This window comes from Nycticebus coucang, chromosome 15, assembly GCF_027406575.1.
Source record: "Nycticebus coucang isolate mNycCou1 chromosome 15, mNycCou1.pri, whole genome shotgun sequence".
Taxonomy (NCBI): Eukaryota; Metazoa; Chordata; class Mammalia; order Primates; family Lorisidae; genus Nycticebus; species Nycticebus coucang.
Genome location: NC_069794.1, coordinates 81,378,415 through 81,401,029, shown reverse-complemented (window position 1 = coordinate 81,401,029; position 22,615 = coordinate 81,378,415). Strand labels below are relative to the sequence as shown.

Below are 22,615 nucleotides of genomic sequence, written 5' to 3'. Positions count from 1 at the left end.
CAGCTATTTTTTGGTTGTTGCAGTTTGGCCAGGGCTGGGTTTGAACCCACCACCCTCGGCATATGGGGCCGGTGCCCTACTCACTGAGCCACAGGCGCCGCCCAAGGCATCATTTCCTAATGAGGAGATATAAGAGATGTGGATTATCAGACACACGGTATCCAGGGAACTTTATTAGTTTTTGGAATGCTGTATGATTTAATTACACATGATATCATGATGGACCTACTTACTTTTAACTTAACCCCAAAACTATATTAAATTTGTATCTAAATTCCATGAGATACCTCCAAATCAACTTATATACATTTCAAAGTAAAAAGCCACAAAGGACTTATATAAAGATCTTGTCATTTAAAATCCAAATGAAATTTCACACACTAACTCAATTTACTTTTGAAGAATATAGGAAATGTCCAAGTAATAAATTCCACTTATAGGGGCAGCGCCTGTGGCTCAGTGAGTAGGGCGCTGGTCCCATATACCAAGGGTGGAAGGTTCAAAGCCGGCCCCGGCCAAACTACAACAAAAAAATAGCTGGGTGATGTGGCAGGCAACTGTAGTCCCAGCTACTCAGGAGGCTGAGGCAAGAGAATCGCCTAAGCCCAAGAGCTGGAGGTTGCTGTCAGCTGTGACACCACAGCACTCTACCGTGGGCGATAAAGTGAGACTCTGTCTCTAAAATAAATAAATAAATAAATAAAAATTCCACTTACAAACTGACATGCTATAACTCAAAACACATTTTCCATTGAAAATTTGTTTTACCTAATGGATACATTTCCAAAACAGAGCATGAATCTTTAATGTAAGTAAAGAAACATTTGTATAATCAAAAGTATATGTTGAATGCAACCCATTAACAGATCAAACAAAATAACATTGAGTCTATCTGCAGTGATAGGGCTTGGGGAAAAGAAGTGTAAAAAGTTGGATGAAATGATATATACCCAAAAGCCTCAAGCAGGTACATGGTCAAGGGCAAACCCCAATGCTCTGCTGTCAAATCATTAAAGCCAGGGCTTGAAGAGGCTTTTCAACACTCAGATCTCAAAACTTGGCAGCCCAGACAGATCAGACTTCTGGGTCAAGATCCTTCTCCTTCTTCCTGCTTTGCCCTCTTACTCAAATGCTATCAAATGAGAGTGAAGGACAAAAAGGCTCTCATGACCAGAACCAGGGGTATCCGAGCTGCAGCCCACAAATTGCACATGCAGATTATTTGAGGACTCTTGTTTATCTATGATGCTGGATGTCACAAAAAGTATGCATGGACCTTTTTATTAACACATCAGTTTTCACTAGTGTTTTTACATTTAATGTTTGGCCCAAGACAACTCTTATTCTTCTAATGTAAGGCAGAAAAGAAAAAAAAGTTGGGACACTCCTCTTTAAATCTAGCCAAAAGGACAACGAAAGGGAAAGGAGATCTAAGCAAACACTAAGTCAACACTTTCTAAAGACAGAAAGCCAAGAGAGCAGGGGCACATCCACAGCAGGATAGCGGAGGTGAGGGCACAGCGCTGCAGAGCGGGCATGCTGTGAGATGAGCTCATTTAGCCTATAGAATCCCTGAAAGACTCACTATCTACAGGCAGATGTGGGGTGTGTGGGTAAGGCTCAGGGCTAAAAACTGGGGTAGCGACTAAGCAGAGGTTCTCAACCTGTGGGTCACGACCCTTTTTATTTATTTATTTATTGGTAAATCATAGCAGTGTACATTAGTGCAATCAAGGGGTACAATGTGCTGGTTTCATATACAATCTGAAATACTCTCATCACATGACTCTTTTTTCACAATGAAAATATACTGTGGCATTAGGAAGGTTGAGAATCACTGGTAAAGTGTGTATGTAATAAAGAGCACCTTTATGTACCAGGCCCAGAGAATAACCACTAAAGACTAGAAGGTTGGAGCAAAGGAATGAAAGGTAGAGGTTTCTAGGAAAAAAAGGGGGCAGGGGGTTTCAAAAATGGTGAAGCATTTGAGTGTTGAAAATTTATTAGTAAGTGTTTAAAGCATTTGTAAAAAAAAAAAAAAACCCACAGTGCATTACAAAAACAGCAAATGAGAACACAAGGCAAATAAAAAACTCTAGGAAGAATAAAAAAATGAACATTACCACGTATACTGCTTGGCTGGAGAGGAAATATGTATATTAACAACAATGCAAACACTGAATTCTGATTTAACCAAATACGTAATCACAGTGGAAAAATGGAGGAAGGCTAAACAGATGAGGGCCAGGTGTTCGTGTGAGAACCCTAGCCCTCAACTACCATGAAAGGAGAACAGGGTGTATCACAGCAGAATAAGCACCTCACTTTCAAAGGCCCGCATAAATACCACCTTAACTTGAAGGTTTAAAGTAGATGCCTGGGAGTGGGGGTAAACCCACTGCCCTTTTTTCCCCGTTAAAGTCTTTTAGCACTGTTAGATTAACTGGGAATTCATTAATTCAATGAGAACAAACCTTTAGAAAAGATTCTGAGGGATTTCTGGCACATTCAAGGGCATCAGGGTTAATGTCACTGGTTCTTTGTTACATGAAATTAAACCTCTAAACATTTCAGTAGAGTTAGACTGAAAATGAATGTTAAAGAGGATGTGTACATGTGTAAGCAGATTAACAAGAAACACAAACTGTTTAAAAACAAAAGTTTTTTGTTTAGAAAAACAAAAGTTTAAAGAGATGGGCTTCTGGTAACACTAGAAAAGGTAATTCTAACCAACTTCTTCACTAAGGACAAACAGAAAAGCTGGCAAAATATAATGAAAATATATCTCTTGAAGGGGAGCAGAAAGCTTATAAGATGATAAAGAATTAGGGCTGAGATCTGGGGGATGATGGAAATTTGGACAGATGAACCTGTGGAAGTCTTTTCAATTATCTTAGTTCTTGAAATTAGACAAAGAAAATCTCAGCCTTCTAATGACTGAGGAGACTTGACAGTGGACAGAAAATCAGATCCTTTTTTTTTTTTTTTTGAGACAGAACCTCAAGCTGTTGCCCTGGGTAGAGTGCCACGGCATCACAGCTCACAGCAACCTCACTTGGGCTTAAGTGATTCTCTTGCCTCAGCCTCCCAAGTAGCTGGGATTACAGGCACCCACCACAACATCCAGCTATTTTTTGGTTGTAGTTGTCATTGTTGTTTGGCGGGCCCAGGCTGGATTTGAACTCATGAGCTCTGTTGTATATGGCTGGCACCTTAGCTGCTTGAGCTACAGGCACCAAACGCAGGAAATTATTTCCTTAAAGGAAGAAAAAAGTGCAAAAAGGAAAGACACCAGGAAAGTGGGGCAGGACAATCAGCCCAAGTCAGTGTTTCCATGGCATTTCCCTCAGGACAGCCAGCTACTGGCCAAAGTTCCTGATACACAGAGGCAGCTGGCAATTCACAAATACATGTCTAATTCAAATTTCTGAAAGATAGGTTGCTGTCATCATTTTCAATTCTACATATTAAAAAAGTGTAAATGTGCCTTTATTTTATTCTAAAAATTGTAAGGCAATGTGAACTCACTTTTCCAATGCCATTTTTCTTATTTGTGATTTATCGTTGCAACTGTTACACGGACCAAAATGGGCAGCATTAAGTGGGTGCCACTCAGGGATGATATTTGTAAAGGTGACCAAACTCTTCATACACCTGAAAAAAAAAAAAAAAGAAAGAAAGAAAGAAACATACAACAATTGTTAAATGCATTCACATTTAAAGCAATGTCTAAAGCAAAAGGTACTCCCCCTTCAATTACTTATTCAGATATTTTTATATTAATATATAATTTCGCCACATCGTGTATTAATATAAAAATGTTCCTCCCTAAGCCTCGTAAAGAAGTTCTATTTACTATATGAAGACTCCCCACATTAATTACTTGAGTTTTCACTATGATATGCAGTAAGAAACTGCTGAAGCCAGGGTTTCTCGACAATGCTGCTGACACTTTGCACCAGATAATTCTTTGTTGTGAGCACTGTCCTGTGGACTGTAGAATGTTTAGCGGCATCCCTGGCTTGTATCCACCAAATGCCAGTAACAGCAACCAGTGTCTCCACCCACTGCCAAATGTCAGAGGCAAAATAGGCCCTAGTTAGAACCAGTGTTCTACAGTTGCCAAATTTATTAAAAGCTCACTCCATAATTCAAATCTGGCTACCATTATTGACAACCAAAAATGAAATAAGGTGTTTTCAAATACACAAGGTCAGAAATTAAGTTCATGAACTCATCCTAGAAAAAGTGCTACATATGTGAACCTCACTGATGAATATCACTAAGGTCGTCTTTGAAATCCTCCCTTTGGCCATCTGGTGACCAATACTCAGCATAAGATATATAGCACTTTTCGTAGGATGAGGTTGTGAACTTAACTGTCAGACCCTGTATAATGAAGAAGACATAGAACTTAATTTTCTTGATCCTTAAAAAAATTACAGCATCAGGTGTGAAACAATTTTGTTTTTCACAGGTTATACATGTTCCAAGTTTGTCCTGTAGTCTGAATATTTAATAGGAATAGCCACCTGGAGAGATGATTTTTCACGATGTACCCTGAACCTCTACTGTATCCACAGAAATAGTTCTAATTAAAAGAGCAATTACGTATTACCAAAGATACCACTTCTTTTCTAAACAATAAACAATATTAACAAATCCTAAGTGAGATAATCACTGGCTGTTAAAAATACATCAGTTCTCAATAAAGTTAACATTTTAAAAGCAAAGCAACATAAAAGTATCAGCAAATGCATTAAGTGTATTTCTACTATATTCTCAAAGAGAATTGTTAGGTAAAGTCTTTTAGTTCTTAGTCTATTGAAAGGGAGTTAGTCTCAGCAAGTAAGTGTTAAATGCTGCATATAATGCCTAACATTTCTGAGCAACTTACTTTGAGTAAGGCAAGGCATGGTGCTAGGCACTCATTTTCCAAACAACTCTAACAGGCAGCTGCTATTATTACCCCTATTTTACAGATGAGGAAACTGAAATACAGTACATCAGATGATAAATGACAAACTTGAGATCTGTATCCTGGGAGTCTACATCCAAAGGACCTTGTTTTTAACTGTCTCCAGAATAGATATGGTCTGATAATTAAGTTTGTGAAGTCATCCTTTAAAAGGTGCTACATACCTCATTGCTGAGCATCACCTTCAAAGTACTCCCCCTTGGGAAGCTGTGCACTGATGTCAGCACCTAGTCCACCCTTCAAAGCAATTTTGGAACTCCTTTTCTGGAATGGCCATCAGAACTTGATGTCCTGAATGTAATTAAAATGTGTTTTTGTTTTTTTTTTTTCAATATTTCCTTTATCTAAGGGTAAAGAAAATAGTCATTGGGGGCCAGATAAGGTGAGTAGAGAGGGTATTCCAACAGAGTTATCTGTTAACTGGCTAAAAACTCCCTGCAGACAGTACTGTGTGAGCTAATGCATCATCTTGATGCAAGAGCCATGAGTTCCTGCAAAAAGTTCAGGTCATTTTTGTCTTTTTCATGCAGTGTTTTCATCACTTTTAAATACTAAACTTGATTAACTGTCTATTCACTAGAAATTCATAATGAAAAATCCCTCTAATAGTGCATATCAAAAAGATTAGCAACATCATTTTTTTATTTTTGAGACACAGTCTCACTTTCTTGCCCCCAGTAGAGTGCCATCGCATCATAGCTCACAGCAACCTCAAACTCTTGGGCTCAAGCAATCCTCTTGCCTCAGTCTCCCAAGTAGCTAGGACTACAGGTGCCCACCACCACGTCTCTGTTTCTAGAGATGGGGTCTCGCTCTTGCTTAGGCTGTCTCGAATTTGTGAGCTCAAGTGGTCCACTAGCCTTGCCTCCCTCCTCCCCAAAAGTACTGGGATTACAGGCGTGAGCCACTGCACATGTAGGCGTGAGCCCAGCGACATCAATTTGACTCTTGAGTTGGACGAAGGAATTTGGTCATGGAGAATTTTAGGGGGGTATTGGTACATCCATGTTTCATCACCAGCGACAACACAGTCTCAAACATCATCCTGCCTCTCTAAAAGGTCTTGACAAACTTCAACTCTCCTTTGCTTTTTTGTTCATCAGTGAGCTGCTTTGGGACCATTTTTGTACATACCTTTCTCATGCCAGAATTTTCAGTTAAGATTTTCCTAATTGGTCCAGTGCATTGGTGTTTATAATTGACCACAACCAGTTACAGATTCCTTTGTTTCTTTTCCACTCCCACTGCTTCATTTGACTAGCCTTAAAAACAGATTTTTATGTTTCTCTATTGATATTTACTTGGCCTGCTATGCCTCTCACAGTTAGCCAATGATTTTGACATACAATTTGATGAATTTTTGTAATGTTTTCATCAGTTCTGCTTGTTACTGGCTGTTCTGACCTCTCTTTATCAGCAATGCTTTCTCCTCAGAAAAACATTTAATCCATTTATACACAGCTGTTTTCTTCATGGCATTACCCCCATAAACTTAAGACTAATGTGTGCCAGATTTCACTTCTACTCTTGCCAAGTTTAGTAAGAAATTTAATGTTTGTTCATTGCTCTAATTCAAGCTCTGACGTTCTCGAAACATTAATGACCACCACCCAGCAAGACACTGCCATGTGTTGACATGAACACAGCTGACAGGTATGACACTGACATACCAAGATTATGAAACATTACCAAGCTGTTCATTCAGTTCCATCAACATACATTCACAGTGGCAAGTTCACAAACTTAACTGTCAGACCGCCTACTTCCTAAATCAAGCAGAAGCCTATAAACTGGCACTATCACAGAAACAAATGGATTTGCTGAACTATTTCCTTTAGGGTAAGTGGAAATAAGTTTTTAAGTTATGACATATTGAAACATATTTAATGAAAAGTCACTGGCCTTCTATTATGTTTTCACAGATCATCTCCCTAACTAACTAGTCTGAATTTGGCCAGGAAATTCTATTTCTAGTGCCCAGGTGAGTTTCTGGCACACAGAATATACTCCATGAAAAACTGTCAAACAACTAAGATACAGATTGTAAAAAAAAGCTAAAATTAAGCTGATTTCTATCATCAAGATTATTTATATTATTTAAGACTTAGATAGTGATTAGGGAGCACGCTACAGTGCATAAGAAAGTCATAACTGCCACTCACTAGTCTGTCACCTAGGGCATTGAACCCTTTCAAGATTCAGAGCTTCTATTTGTCAAATGAGTATACCAGTATCTTCCTCACTGAGTTATTATGAGAAGAAAACCAGATAATTTATATAAAGCAATAATAGAAGACCTGGAAACAGACATTTTTTCTATATTTACTTGTTTACACTAAATTACTTAAGTTCTAGGTAAATAGTAAAATGTTAATTTTCGCACTATTTGAGTAGTTTTATCCAGTTTTAAAAAAAAAACAACCCAAATACTTTGTTACTTGTATTCCCTAGAGCATTCTCTCAGAGTGAACTCCTTGATTGTTCCCTAAATTCCTATTTAGATAATAAATAGCTAAGTAAGATTCTTCTCTTACATTTTCCATTAGTAACTTTAATAGACTCTAAGTTTTTTAACTTACTTGTAGGTGATTAAAGAAAAGAGGGAAAGACTTGTATCTGTTGTAATTAGTTGAATAAATGTTTGACAGCGCCAGTTTGGTAATCTTTTAACTGCCAGACAACACTTCCTCAGATATGGACAAGGAAGGGGTTCATGTCTGACAAAAACTTGCCTTCCTTGACTCTACTGAAACCTCATTCCTCTCCTTATAAGGTTGAAATGTCTGGGACCAGAAGTGTTTTCAAATATCTGTATATATGGAATGAGATATCTTGGAGATGGGACCCAAGTCTAAGCATGAAATTCATGTATGTTTCAACTGTGGCTTCCCTAGTCCTCACCAAGTGCCATGAGGGAATGAGAAAGGGTGGCGAGACAGCTGACATGGAGGAGAATTTTGGTGGTGGTTGGTCTTTCATGGAACTAAGGGAAGGATGCAGAAACTGACATTACCTTTGAGAATGACTGTCAGACTTTAAGCACCAAAAAAGCAATTACTACGATGTTAAAAACTATACAAACAGAAACTCTAGTCTCTAATAGAGGAATAAACAAAACACATAGTTTCAGGGAAGAGCAAATCCAGAGAGGGATGCTATTCTCATTTGTCCCCACTTCTCACTAAAGAAAATTTAAAGAAAACTCCTGCTAGCCAGCTATCAAACTTTTTTGACCCTTCCAATTTAAAGAAGCAAACAAACTGCAGTTTCTTGTACCCAAATTTCTTCTTTTAACCTCAGTGGTGAAGAAACTTCTGGATGCGTAGGAAATTTTGTTAAAGGTAGAAGAAAACAGAGAGAGAGCACTGGCACAAGTGGATACAAATTTTATTTAAATTATATTATTTAAAACCATATTCAATATAATGAATCCACCTAAAAAAAAAACTAACCTGTTTTGATAGCGGTGTCCACACTGTGAACATTCGAAGTCCCAAGAAAAAGAATACAGGAAGAGCTTTTCAATGTGGGGCTCTATTTTTAAGAGCAAGGGAAATGCAAACACAGGGCTTTCCATATCACCTTCAAAAAAAAAAGGAAAATTATTGCTCATAATTAATAACTGCAAAAAGTAAACCAAAATTAACTGTTGTCTTTTCTCCCTATATTTATAGTATGAATATAGGTGAGAATAGCATTACAGGGTTAAGTCATTCATAGTTGGGTGGGAGGGTTGGTTAGAAATTTTTCAAAAATATCCAGCACAAAAATTTAATTATTACTTTAGTCTCTTTCATTTTTCTTGGCAGATATTTATGAAAACCTCTTAAGAGAAAAAACAAAAACGACCCAAACTATCTTCTCAGATTTTTCAAGCTTTTCACAGGAAAAAAACTCCTCAGAACTATTGTAGCCTGAGAGTATATTGAAATAAAAACTGTAAACAGTTTGCTAGAAAGACTAAAAAAAAAAAAAAAAAAAAAAATCTGGTGAAAATACTGTAAAATGATATCAGAATTGGACAAAAATCATTAAAACACCACTTCTATTTCAGGCCTCTTGCTCTACATGTGGAGAGTGTGACTCAGGGTAAAGGACAGGTCTCCAATCTGCAGATTCATCATCAACCACTCTTTCTTAAACTTTCAGTCTAACCCTGTCTGTCAGCAATTATGCTCCAACAACTTTAAGACTAGAGAAGATATGAATTTTGTTGCCATTAAATGGGGGAATGGCTTCCAGATTTGAGATCAGCAAGTTAAACAGGAGGATTTATGTTGTTATATTCATTCTGCAACTGACTTAGATGCTGTCTTACAGATTTCATCCCAGAGAGACTCCAGCCCTTCCATTTCCCCCACCCCCCTGCTCCTAACCCCAGACAGAGCTTCACTTTGATGGTCCAGTTCTCTCCCCTGGAACTATAGCTGCCTGGAATATGGCCAGGAACAGACACCCCAGCAGGATCACAAGACAGTAAGCATTACTGCCTAAGCTTATTCTATAAACATCAGTAGTTACAAAGGCTATTTTTTTTTTTTTTTTTTTTTTTGGTTTTTGGCCGGGGCTGGGTTTGAACCCTCCACCTCCGGCATATGGGACCGGCGCCCTACTCCTTGAGTCACAGGCGCCGCCCTACAAAGGCTATTTTAACAGTCATCTCTGTGGTATAGTTCTACTGCTATTTGTGTACAAAAACATAAAATGAAAACAAAATTGTTTTTTATAAATAGAAATACAAATCAATCCTCTAGAAATAAAAACATCCAACACCATATGCATAAATAGTACGCAGTAGAGCACAAGTCTGTACTAGTCATCAGCCTTTAAAAGCTTACTCTATTGTAACTAAATGTTAAATTAGAAAAGCAAAACAATTTACATTTCACAACATAAAATCTTCAAGTCTAAAATCAGGTTAAGCTCAAAACACATTGTTAAATAAATTAAATGACTACAGACCATTATAGGTAATTTATATAGCTCCTAAATTACCTTGATCATTTTTGATTACAAATTCTACAAATATTAAGTATAAAGCATCTTACTAAAGAACATATAATAACAATCCCTAATTTCAATTTTGGTAACCTCCTAAATTATTTAAGTGGTCTCTTAGCCTCTAGACTCTCAACTTCAATTCCCCATCCCAAGCTAACTTGCATATTTCCCCCAAATACCTTCATTCATCATGATGTAAACCTTTCAGTGACTCTTTGCTGAATAGCTATTCAACTTTTTTCTTCTGCTAATTCCTCATTAATATCTTTGGGCCACTTTTTCTTTTCTTTTCTTTTTTTTTTTGTACAGACAGTGTCACTTTATTGCCCTTGGTTGAGGGCAGTGATGTCACAGCTCACAGCAACCTCCAAGTCCTGGGCTTAGGCTATTATTCTCTTGCCTCAGCCTCCCAAGTAGCTGGGACTACAGGTGCCCACCACAACTATTTTTTTTGTTGCAGTTTGGCCAGGACCGCGTTTGAACCCGCCACCCTTGGTATATGGGGCCAGCACCCTACCCACTGAGCCACAGGCGCCTCACTGGGCCACTTTTTCTGTCTTATGTTACTTGTCTTTTTGTGTGTGTGTGTATCTTTTTTTTTGCAGTTCTTGGCCGGGGCTGGGTTTGAACCCGCCACCTCTGGCACATGGGGCTGGCGACCTACCCTTTTGAGCCATAGGTACCACCCTTTCTTCTTCTTTTTAGACAGTCTCACTGTATCGCCCTGGGTAGAGTGCTATGGCGTCACAGCTCACAGCAACCTCAACCTCTTGGACTCAAGTGATTCTCTTGCCTCAGCCTCCTGAGTAGCTGGGACTACAGGCGCCCGCCATACGCCTGGCTATTTGTTGTTGCAGCTGTCATTGTTGTTTTAGCAGGCCCGGGCCAGGCTGGAACCCACCAGCCTCAGTGTATGTGGCTGGCACCCTATTCACTGAGCTACGGGTGCCAAGCCAAGTCCTTTTTTTTGTTTGTTTGTTTTTAAAGTTTTCTGCTTCCTTTTTTCTTTTGCAAGTTGAAAATGGCTAATTTTTCATTTTTTTGTTTGTGATTCATTGAGCACATAGAAGAGTTCTTTATAACACATTGTGGATATTATTAACTTTGTTCAATCTCTGACCAAAGGCTTTAAACTTTAATGGAATCATATTGACCGATCTTTTCTTTATCTTACTTAAGAAAATTTTCCCCATTCTAAAGTGATAACAATATTCAACTACATTTTCTTCTAATGTTTTATAACTCTGCTTTTCACAGTTAGCTCTTTTTTTAGCTCTTTTTTTTTTTATTTTTTTTTTATAGAGTCTCAATTGGATGGCCAGGCTAGAGTGCTATGGAATTAGACTAGATCACAGTCTCAAATTCTTGGGTACAAGTCATCTTTCTGTCTCAGCCTCCCGACTAGCTGAGATTACAGGTACCTGCCCCAACACTCCGACTAATTATTCTATTTTTATTTATTTATTTATTTATTTATTTTGTAGAGAAAGAGTTTCACTTTATCACCCATAGTGGAGTGCCATGGTGGCGTCACACAGCTCACAGCAAACTCCAACTCCTGGGCTTAGGTGATTCCCTTGCCTCAGCCGGAGTAGCTGAGACTACAGGCACCCACCACAATGCCCGGCTATTTTTTTTTTTTTTTTTGTAGAGACAGAGTCTCACTGTACCGCCCTCGGGTAGAGTGCTGTGGTGTCACACGGCTCACAGCAACCTCTAACTCTTGGGCTTACGCGATTCTCTTGCCTCAGCCTCCCGAGCAGCTGGGACTACAGGCGCCCGCCACAACGCCCGGCTATGCCCGGCTATTAATTATCCTATTTTTAGTAGAGATGGGATTTCACTCTTACTCAGGCTGGACTTGAACTCCTGAGCTTAAGGGATCCCCCTGCCTTCGTCTTCCAGAGCGCTAAGATTACAGGTGTGAGCCACCACGTTTGGTCCACATTTAGATCTTTAAATATGCTGAAGTTTCTTTCTAAATATGATGTGAAACAAGTATCCAACTTTCCTTGTGGATCAGGAGCCCACTGAACCAGCACCATTTACTGGACAGCCTCGTACCTGCATAACCACTTCTGTCACAGTATAAAGTAACCACAGAGGGAGACTTCTGATCTAGACTCACGTGCCTATTCTTATACCAGCACATAATACTCAACAAGTAAATTAGTCTTCGGACTTACATAAATAAGAAGAAACCATACCAATATTAGCTTTTGCTTTTTCAAAAAAAGTACAAACACTGAAGGGAAAGAAAATACCAAATTCAAGATAGAAGTTACCGTTAAGGGGAGATAAAGAAGAATTGGGAAAGAGCACAAAAGGGGCTTCTGTTGAATTTGTAATGTTTTTTTTTTTCTTAAATTACAGGGAGGGACAGCAAAGATAGTTCACGATGTGTTTTTAAAAAACAATAAATGATAAAGAAGCTAAACCTAAAAGTTTAACCAACATTCAGGGTGAGTGTAGATCCTACTTTCACATCTTTAGTATTTTAAAATAAAGACTAACATTCAGAATGACAACATACAGATGGTAAGACTTTGAAGTGCTCTCTGGGGGCAAAGTTTAGATTTCATTAGTAAAGAACTTCAGCTCTAATATAGCACCTATCATTGCAGAATGGGTAGTACCAACAAGAGAAGATTCCTACTATACTGTATGCTTTGCTCAATTATTATGATCACAGAAAAATAATAATTCAAAAATTTCCTCTATGGTGGAGCCTCCATGTAATTGTGTTTCAAATATAATTATCAGGTGATTCAGATTGTTTCAAATATAATTATCAGGTGATTTGGAAGACAAATCATTCTTTAATGCACGATTAATGTCCAGTGACAGAGGGAGACTCTGTTTCAAAAATAAAAAGGGACCCTGAACAAAAATACATTAGGGAGCCTGGGCAAAACATTTTAGGCTTCTCTAAGAGAAGCCTCTAAGAGAAGACATGGAAACCCCTCCAGCTATACTCTAGAGATCTTATGGAAAAGTATCCTTTGAAATGAGTATTCATCCAACAGGTAAGTGGTTAGGGTTGAGAAAAGGGGTGACTACAAAGGAGTGTGGTGAAAATCTTTAAGCTGATACAACTTCCTGTACTTGATTGTGGTGATGGTAACACAACTATATACCTTTTTTTTTTTTTTTGAGACAGAGTCTCACTATTTCACCCTGGGTAGAGTGCCCTGGCGTCACAGCTCACAGCAACCTCAAACTCCTGGGCTCTAGCGATTCTCTTGCCTCAGCCTCCCAAGCAGTTGGGACCACAGGCACTCACCACAATGCTGTGCCATTTTTTGGTTGGGGTTGTCATTGTTGTTTGGCAGGCCCAGGCTGGATTCAAACCTGCCAGCTTCAGTGTATGTGGCTGGGGCCCTAGCTGCTGAGCTACAGGAGCCGAGCCAATTATATACATTTTTAATTTTCTTTTTTTTTTTGTAGAGACAGAGTCTCACTGTACCGCCCCCGGGTAGGGTGCTGTGGCGTCACACGGCTCACAGCAACCTCTAACTCTTGGACTTACGCGATTCTCTTGCCTCAGCCTCCTGAGCAGCTGGGACTACAGGCACACGCCACAACACCCGGCTATTTTTCTGTTGCAGTTTGGCCGGGGCTGGGTCCGAACCCGCCACCCTCGGCATATGGGGCTGGCACCCTACTCACTGAGCCACAGGCGCCGCCCCCAACTATATACATTTTTAAAAGGCTTTCACTGTATATAAATTATACTATGATAAAGAAAATTCATTATAGCTGAAATCCCACAGATGATAAATTAGAACAGTTCTTTAGACCTACAGAAGGCAATGCCAGAGATTTGGAACATAGAAAATCAGACTATTATAAGAATAGAGAAATCCTAGCACTCTGGGAGATTGAGGCCGGAGACACCCTGAGCTCAGGAGCAAAAGATTTGGTCTCTACTAAAAACAGAAAAACTAGCTGGGGTTTGTGGCGCACGCCTGTAGTCCCAGGCTAAGTTGGGAGGCTGAGGCAAGAGGATGGCTGGAACCCAGGTGTGTGAGATTGCTGTGAGGTATGCTGCCACGGCATTCTATCCAGGGTGACAGAGGGAGACTCTGTTTCAAAATAAATAAATAAATAAATAAAAGAACAAAGTAAATTATAGATGTAAGAGTCAATGAAAAATGAAGTAAATGTACATTATACATCAATTTTAAAAAATATGAAAAAAAAAAGTAGAAAACCAACAGAACCCTAGGACAAAGAAGTAGGTCATGTACAAGACACTGCTACCAGATATGTTATCTGGATCTAATGGGAAAAATGCCACCCACTGAGAGAAAAACTAGCAGATACTGATATTTAATGTGGGTAATTACTACTAGGTAGCGTCATATATTCTGCTACTACAACACTAATAGCAGAATTACAAGAATAAATGGGAAATAAAAAGATATCCCTCTCAAAAAAATAAAATAAAATAAAATCACCAACAGCTTGTTTTTGTAATAACTAAAAAAATTTAGAAAGATCTGAACGGAGACTCTGACTTCCTTGTTTCACTCTGCCCTCCCCTGGGCCAAAACTTCAGAGGACAAAGCAGGTCTTATGCTTCTTTTTTTTTTTTTTTTTTTAGTCTACTTGGTTTGCTCTGAGAAATCCTAGGTCTCTCTTTTTTTTTTTTTTTTAAGAGACAGAGTCTCAGTCAGTGCCTTCAGAAGAGTGCAGCGACATCACAGCTCATCAAGAGCAACCTCCAGCTCTTGGGCTTAGGTGATTCTCTTGCCTCACCCTCCCAAGTAGCTGGGATTACAGGTGCCCACCACAACACCTGGCTATTTTTTGTTGCTGTTTGGCCAGGGCCAGGTTTGAACCCACCACCCTTGGTATATGGGGACAATGCCCTACTCACTGAGCCACAGGCACTGCCCATAATTTTTTTTTTTGGCTGGGGTTGGGTTTGAACTCACCACCTCTGGCATATGGGGCCGGTGCCCTACTCCTTTGAGCCACAGGTGCTGCCCATCTTATGCCTCTTTTAAAGGTGAGAAAAACCAGACAAGGATGTCCACTATCACTACTATTCATCATCGTTCTGGAAGTTCTAGACAATGCTATCAGGCAAGAGAAGGCTATGAAGGGCATCCAAATGGGAGCAGAGGAGGTCAAAGTCTCACTCTTTGCTTGTGGTCTTATACTTAGAAAACTCCAGAGATTCAACCACAAGACTCCTGGAAGAGATCAAGAAATACAGTAATGTCATACACCAATAACAGTCCAGTTGAGAAGCAAATCAAGGACACAGTACCCTTCACAGTATCTTCAAGCAAAATGAAATACCTGGGAATGTATCTAACAAAGGACGTGAAGGATCTCTACAAAGAGCATTATGAAACCCTAAGAAAAAAAATAGCAGAAGACATTAACAAATGGAAGAATAAACCATGCTCTTGGCTGGAAAGAATCAACATTGTTAAAATGTCTGTAATACTCAAAGCAACAGTTCTTCATTTTCTAAGGAACCAGAAAAAAACCCCACACAGCCAAGGTAATTCTTAGCAATAAAAACAAGCCAGAAGCATTACTCTATCAGACTTCAGGACATATTACAAGTTCATAGTGATTAAAAGCATGGTATTGGCACAAAAATAGAGACATAGACATATGGAACAGAATAGAAAACCAAGAGATGAAACCAACCTATTATCACCACCTTATCTTTGATAAACCAAACAAAAGCATAAATGGGGAAAAGAATCCCTATTCAATAAATGGTAATGGGAGAATTGGATAACCACATCTAAAAGACTGAAAGGTAGACCCGTACCTTTCACCACTTGCAAAAATTGATTCACTATTGATAAAATATTTAAATCTAAGTACATAAAATGACAAAAATCCTAGAAGAAAGTGTGGGAAAAACTCTTGATGATATTGGCCTAACGAAAGATTTTATGAAGCAGACTTCACTGACAATCACAGTAACAACAACAAAAAAATAAATGGGACTCAATTAAGCTAAAAAGCTTCTTCAAAGATAAGGACACAACAATTAAAGTAGACAGACAACCTTCACAATGGGAAAAGATAATTGCATGTTACGAATCTGACAAAGGGTTAATAACAAGAATCTATAAGAACTCAAATTAATCAACAAAAAAAGAATAAACAATCCCATCTATAGCTGAGCAAGAGACATGAACAGAACCTTCTCTGAAGAAGACAGGTGAATGGCCAACAAACAAATGTAAAATGCTCATCGTCCCTAATTATCAGAACAAGGCAGATCAAAACCACCCTAACATATCACCCAACCCCAGTAAGAATAATTAGCCCACATCACAAAATCCCAAAGCTGCAGATGCTGGCCCAGACATGGAGAGAAGGGAACACTTACACACTGTTGGTGGGACTACAAACTAATACAGCCTCTTTGGAAAGAAGTATGGAGAATGCTCAAAGAAGTCAAATTAGACCTCCCATTTGACCCTGCAATCCCACTACTAGGCATCTACCCAGAAGAAAACACATTATTTTATCATAAGGACATTTGCACTAGATTATTGCAGTTAAATTTACAATTGACAAGATGTGGAGTCAGCCCAAGTGCCCACCAACCCATGAATGGATTAATAAACTGTGGTATATGTATACTGTGGAATATCATTCAGCCACAAAAAAAGATGGGAGATTTTAAATCTTTTGTATTAACCTGGACAGAACTGGAGAACATTCTCCTTAGTAAATATCGTAAGAATGGAAAAGTCAAGTATCCAATGCACTCAATGCTAATATAAAGCTAGCAGATGAATTAATATATGCCCACACAAGAGAAAAACACAATTAAGAGAAAAATTCAATTTAATTCAAGTGGGGGAAGGGGTAAAAGGGAGGGGATTGGTGTGCTATCACCTAATAAGCACAATGTAAGGGTATGACACACCTGTCAACCCTGTCCATACATGGGAATCATGTGGGGGCTTCTAAAAATTACTGATTACCTGAGCCCCATCTCTGAGATTCTGATTTAATTGGCCTGGTATTGTTCCCTAGCACTGGCATTTACTCCTAAATTCTTTTTTATTTATTTATTTATTTTTTTTTTTCCCACCAATCACCCTCCCTCTGCCCACCTCCCTTCTCCCTCCACTCCCTTTCCCCCTATTCTTAGGTTATAACTGGGTTATAGCTTTCATATGAAAGCCATACATTAGTTTCATAGTTTACTTCTAAATTCCATAGGCGCAGCATAAGGCTGAAAATGTTCCATTAATTTTCTGGGAAAAGTACTGGGGATGTCCCTCCTCCATATTCTGGTTCAGAAAATTGCATCCACTCTCAAAAGCTATAACACCAGTCTCCATATTTATATGAAACAGCTCTGCCCAACAATGATTTTACCAGAGGCGGATTCCTAAGTCAAACTACCAGAGATTCTGTCTCCCAAGAAAATGCTCATCCAAAGTAATAAAACAATATATTTTCTTATGATGTACATATTTCTATATGGTAGAGTAATAGTTAAGTTACACGAATTACTTACCTAATGTGCATCTAAGCTGGGGCTGAAGTCTACTAAAAATTTCATCTCTGACTTCATTCAGACAGGTCTTTATTTTCGCATATGTTTCTGAATTAAGTATTTTACAATCTCCATCTAAATAAAATATACATTATCAATTCATCATCAATGTACATCTTTCCACAGAAAATTGAAACTTTAACAAGAATGAAAGTTCATTAATAAGTTTTGCAAAGAGACAAAAAACAAAGAATTTCCTTAATTCTTCTTCCTCTGTGTTATATCATATATTCCCTTAATATTAATTATCAGCACAAAATTATTAGTACTTATTGCCTAGGTAAAATCTTAGTGAAAGCCTTTCTCATACAAATAATCATAGTCTTAAGTAAAATAACTAACCTTTCAGATATTGTCCATCTCTGAAACAGCTGAAGTTACCTCTTTATGCGCAATTATTATTGTCCTAGAAACAGCATCTAATCGCTTACTCTATTTTGTATTTTACGTATAATTTTTACTGGGCTTAACTAGGTCATAGGAACACATACATTTATGAGGAGTCTATTTTTTTTTTGAGACAGAGTCTTACTATGTTGCCCTGGGTAGAGTGCTGTGGCATCACAGGTCACAGCAACCTCAAACTCTTGGCCTTAAGGGATTCTCTTGCCTCCTCAGCCTCCCAAGTAGTTGGAACTACAGGCACCCACCACAATGCCCAGCTATTTTTGTGTTGCAGTTGTCATTGTTGTTTAGCTGGCCCCAGCCAGGTTTGAACCCACCAGCCTTCACGCATGTGGCCGATGCTGTAAGCACTGTGCTACAGGCACCGAACTATGATGAGTCTTAATGTTATGATTCTTTCCCAAAGTATTATTTAGCATTTACCCTCCTATGTATTTTCTGAGGGGTGTAAATGGATCTTCAGTGGCATCATAGTGTTTATTTAATTCGTATCTTGTTTTGTCCACACATATTTGCCTCATTAGAAACTTTGCAGGCTATAACACGAGACAGTCCTATTAATTGTCCCCCCATTGCTGTACATTTGTTTCAATTTTCCCTAGTATAAATGCCACTGTGATAAGCATCTTTGGGCACATACCTATCCACCATATTTTTGATCACTTCTTTAGAGTTAAAAGTCCTCAAAATAAAATTACCATGACAAGAAACTTTCCAACATTAATAAAATTATTTTGAATAAAAGCCTCCATAGTCATCTGACTCGTTACTCTCACGCTATAAATGAATCTTTTCACTCACATATCTTGCAAATAATTCATACAGCCTGATCACATGCTACTTACATATTTCACTCGCGAAAGTATCTGTATTCTCCTACAATATGAAATAAGCATTAACCAGAATTTTTGTTAGTTAACCATGCTAAAAAAGAAAATCTGTAATGCATAGTAATGCAGCTGAAACAAATACAATTAACCAGATTATAAAAACTACAACTATTCTTTAAAAAATTAGTTAAAAATATAAAATTAAAATTAATTCCAATATTGAATTGTCACTCTATTGTATTAGTCAACTAAACAACTATCACCTACTCAGCACTGGGGTTCCTATAATTATAGAAAATAGAAACAGAAACATCAAAGGCAAAAATGTTTGAGAAATCAAAATCAACTTGCAAAAAGCTACAAATGACTAACACATTTTTTAAAAATCCAGTCTCAAAGGAACCCAAATTTAAGCAAAATATTTCCTAACAAAAACAAATGTTTATGCCCAACATGGTTAGAATGCTGAGATATATTTTTCTACACAATAAAAATAGAATTATATATTGGTATAATCCTTTTGAAAAGCCACTGAGCAAGAACCTTAATATTCCTACTTAATATTCCCACTGGAATGTTAATCAACAATGGATTCAAAAGATATATGAATATCTGCCCCGGTATTAATTCATAATAGCAAAACTTGTTCCTGAATAGTCAACAATGGGGAAGCAACATATAAAATCCATATAAAAGATAGCATGACCAAAGTCACACTTTTTAGACATTTTTTTTTTTTTTTGAGACAGAGGCCTCAAGCTGTCACCCTGAGTAGAGTGCTATGGTATCATAGCTCACGGCAACCTCTACCTCCTGGGCTCAAGTGAGTCTCCTGCCTCCGCCTCCCAAGTAGCTGAGACTACAGGTGCCTGCCAGAACGCCTGGCTATTTTTTGGTTGCAGCCTTCATTGTTGTTTGGCGGGCCCAGGCTGGATTTGAACCCGCCAGCTCTGGTGTATGTGGCTGGCACCTTAGCCGCTTGAGCCACAGGCGCAGAGCCACTTTTTTTAGACATTAATTAGTAAGAAAATACCTACAATGTCAAGTGAAGAAAGGTTGGTATGTCATGTCTGTCAAAAAAATATATGCACAAGATCAGAAAAAAAATACCAAGATACTTCAAAATAAGCTGAATAAAGTTGATGATTCTTGCCCTACCAAACTGTAAGACTTAAAAAGCCATGCTAATTGAAACGGTGTGGGTGCAGGGATAGACAAAAAGTGACCAAGAGAACAAAACAGTTAAGGAACAGGGGCACACACATACGGAATGTTAATATATATATGACAAAGAAAGCATGAGGGAAAAAAGTAGAGCCAGAAAAACTGGCTATTCAAATGAAAAAAAAAAAAAAAAAGGATTCTAACCTCATAACCATACGTAAATATTAATTCCAGCTGAACTAAAAATTTCAACGTCAAAAGCAGAAATGGCAAAAAATAACCAATTGTCCACTTACAGGTGAATGAATAAACTGTTACATTTAACAAATAGAAATATTATACAGCAATGAAAATGAAGCAAAGCAGCTCTACAGATATATCTTTACAAAAAGAAAAACAGAGGTCCCAGAAGGCATATTGCATGACATCCTTTTTATGAGTTCAAAACAAAGTATATGAGGCAATACAGTAGTCCCTCCTTATGTGTAGTTTTGCTTCCTATGTTTTCAGTTACCTGAGTCGAAGATGGTCTAAAAACATTACATGGAAAATTCCACAAATAATTCATAAATTTCAAATTTCATGCCAGAATCTTGTACACTCCAGCTCTGTCCCCAGCCCCTGCAAGTGAATCCTGCCTTTGTCCCGAGTACTCGTGCTATCTACACTCCCTGCCCACGAGTTACCCAGTAGCCACCTAGATTATCAGATTGACTGCAGTGGCATTGTAATGCTTGTGTTCAAGTCATTATGTGATTTAATAATAGTCCCAAAGGGCAAGAGTAGAGATGCTAGCAATTGAAATATGACAAAGAGAAGCCATAGAGTGCTTCCTTTAAGTGAAAGTTACTGACCTAGTAAGAAAGAAAAAATTCATACGCTGAGGTTGCTAAGGTCTCTAAGACGACCCATCTCTGATCAGTGAAACTATGAAGTGGAAAGAGAAATTCATGCTAGTTTTGCTGTCACACCTCAAACTACAAAAGTTACAGCTACATTGTATGGTAAGTGCTTAGTTAAGATAAAAAAGGCAATAAAATTTGTGGGTGGAAGACATGATCAACATGTTCCAATTGATGGCAACATGCTGAGCCAGATTAATTTAATACTAACTAAACTTGATTGATAAGTATGTTTGTATAGGAAAAAATGGTGTATATATAGGGTTAAGTATTATCTGTCCTACCCCTATCTGCAAAGGATACCTTCCAAGACCTCCAGTGCGTTCTTGTAACATCAGATAGTACTGAATCCTATATACACTATGTTTTTTCCTATAGATACATACCGGTGATCTGGTTTAACTTATAAATTAGGCATAATTACTGTGATGAGAGATTTGGGAGGGGGAGAATTATAGGTGATTTTATTTACTTCTTCATTCTGCTTTTCAGTAGTTTAGAAATTTAAAATTTTACTTTGATGGAGTCTATGATGGCCACTATTATCCTGACAAGCAAAGACACAACCATAGCCTCTTCTTTAGTTTTTGAAAACGACTAGCTTTTGGGCAGTTGTGAGAATATAACTGGTATCATTCCAACCTTCATACTGTCCTTGAGTTCCTTGCTCCCAAATCTCTGTATAAAACAGATGCTACAGATGACATCTTTCCCACATGCTGTGAGACAACTGCAACAATAACATCTTTAAGAATTAAAGAGAAATAAAACATTAGTGCCAACCTTTAACTCCATCCAACTGATTGGCATACAAAAGCTTATTTGCTTGATTATATTTTGTGAACAGCTGCCAGAATACAGAGTCCTCCTTAGTGCACAATTGAGTTACAGTGTTCTTTAATCCTTCCAAGTGCACCAAAGCTGACAGGATACAGTCTAACCAACAGAGAGCATAAGCATTTTTCCACTGGACACATAAAGCTTGGTGAAATGATGTACGTTTGCTCTCCAATGCCATTTCCAGTTCAGATGTGCATCCTTCATTTTGAGGGGAAGTTCCCACAGTTCCAGAGACATCAACTGTAGTAGGATCTTTTTCAATAGCTGAGTCAACAATATCAGCTTCCAAAATCTCATTCTGCTCCAAGGAATCAGCTGTCTTAATTGAATTTGATGAGGTTTCATCATATACTTCTCCATTATGTTTGCTGTTCAAAATCTGTTCACCATCAATAACAATATGATTTCTAGTCTTTTTGGAATTTGCTAAAAGAAGTGAATCTTTACAGTTGGCTTCCAAGATCTTTCTTTTTTGAGGCTTACTTGGAGTATGACACTCTTCTGAATCAGGAGAAATTAGTTTACTAAGTGATTTAGAGCCCAAAGGATAGATGCACTAGGAAAGAAAAAAATAAAATGATAACTACTACAAATATTCAAATAAGTTCAAGTTTTACTTTACAGTTTCTATGTCATTAACATGTGTAAGATATCAGCATTAATTTGACAGGGGGTAAAAATCTAAACTACAAACACAACTATTGAATACAAAATTTGGCCCTTCTAAAGAACAATTTTTCCTAGTTATTTTGAACAATCAAGGGTTTACCCTGAGTAACATGAGATAAGTTAACAAGGAAAACATACATATTTTTGCTTTAAAAAAAAATCTAATGTCAAGCCAATTTAAAATTTCCAACAATGTAAAGAAACATTCTATAATAAATGTTACTCCTTTGGAAAAGATAAACTGCATAAAACCAAAAGTTTCAAAAGTATTTTC

General features: G+C 38.0%; 1 protein-coding gene across 5 annotated transcripts in view; it reads right to left on the bottom strand.

Moving 5' to 3' along the window:
- The window catches only part of USPL1 (ubiquitin specific peptidase like 1), a 63,837-nt gene that overhangs the window by 18,055 nt on the left and 23,167 nt on the right, over positions 1–22,615 (bottom strand). For 3 of the 5 annotated variants that reach the window (XM_053563724.1, XM_053563723.1, XM_053563725.1), the window contains 4 exons: positions 21,616–22,228; positions 17,493–17,606; positions 8,431–8,560; positions 3,529–3,654 (listed from right to left, as the gene is read on the bottom strand). In XM_053563724.1, coding sequence (XP_053419699.1) covers positions 3,529–3,654; positions 8,431–8,560; positions 17,493–17,606; positions 21,616–22,228 — 983 coding nt within the window. Of the gene's footprint in view, positions 1–3,528; positions 3,655–8,430; positions 8,561–17,492; positions 17,607–18,781; positions 19,254–21,615; positions 22,229–22,615 lie in introns of those variants that run through there. The other 2 variants (XM_053563727.1, XM_053563726.1) reach the window with 2 other exon arrangements.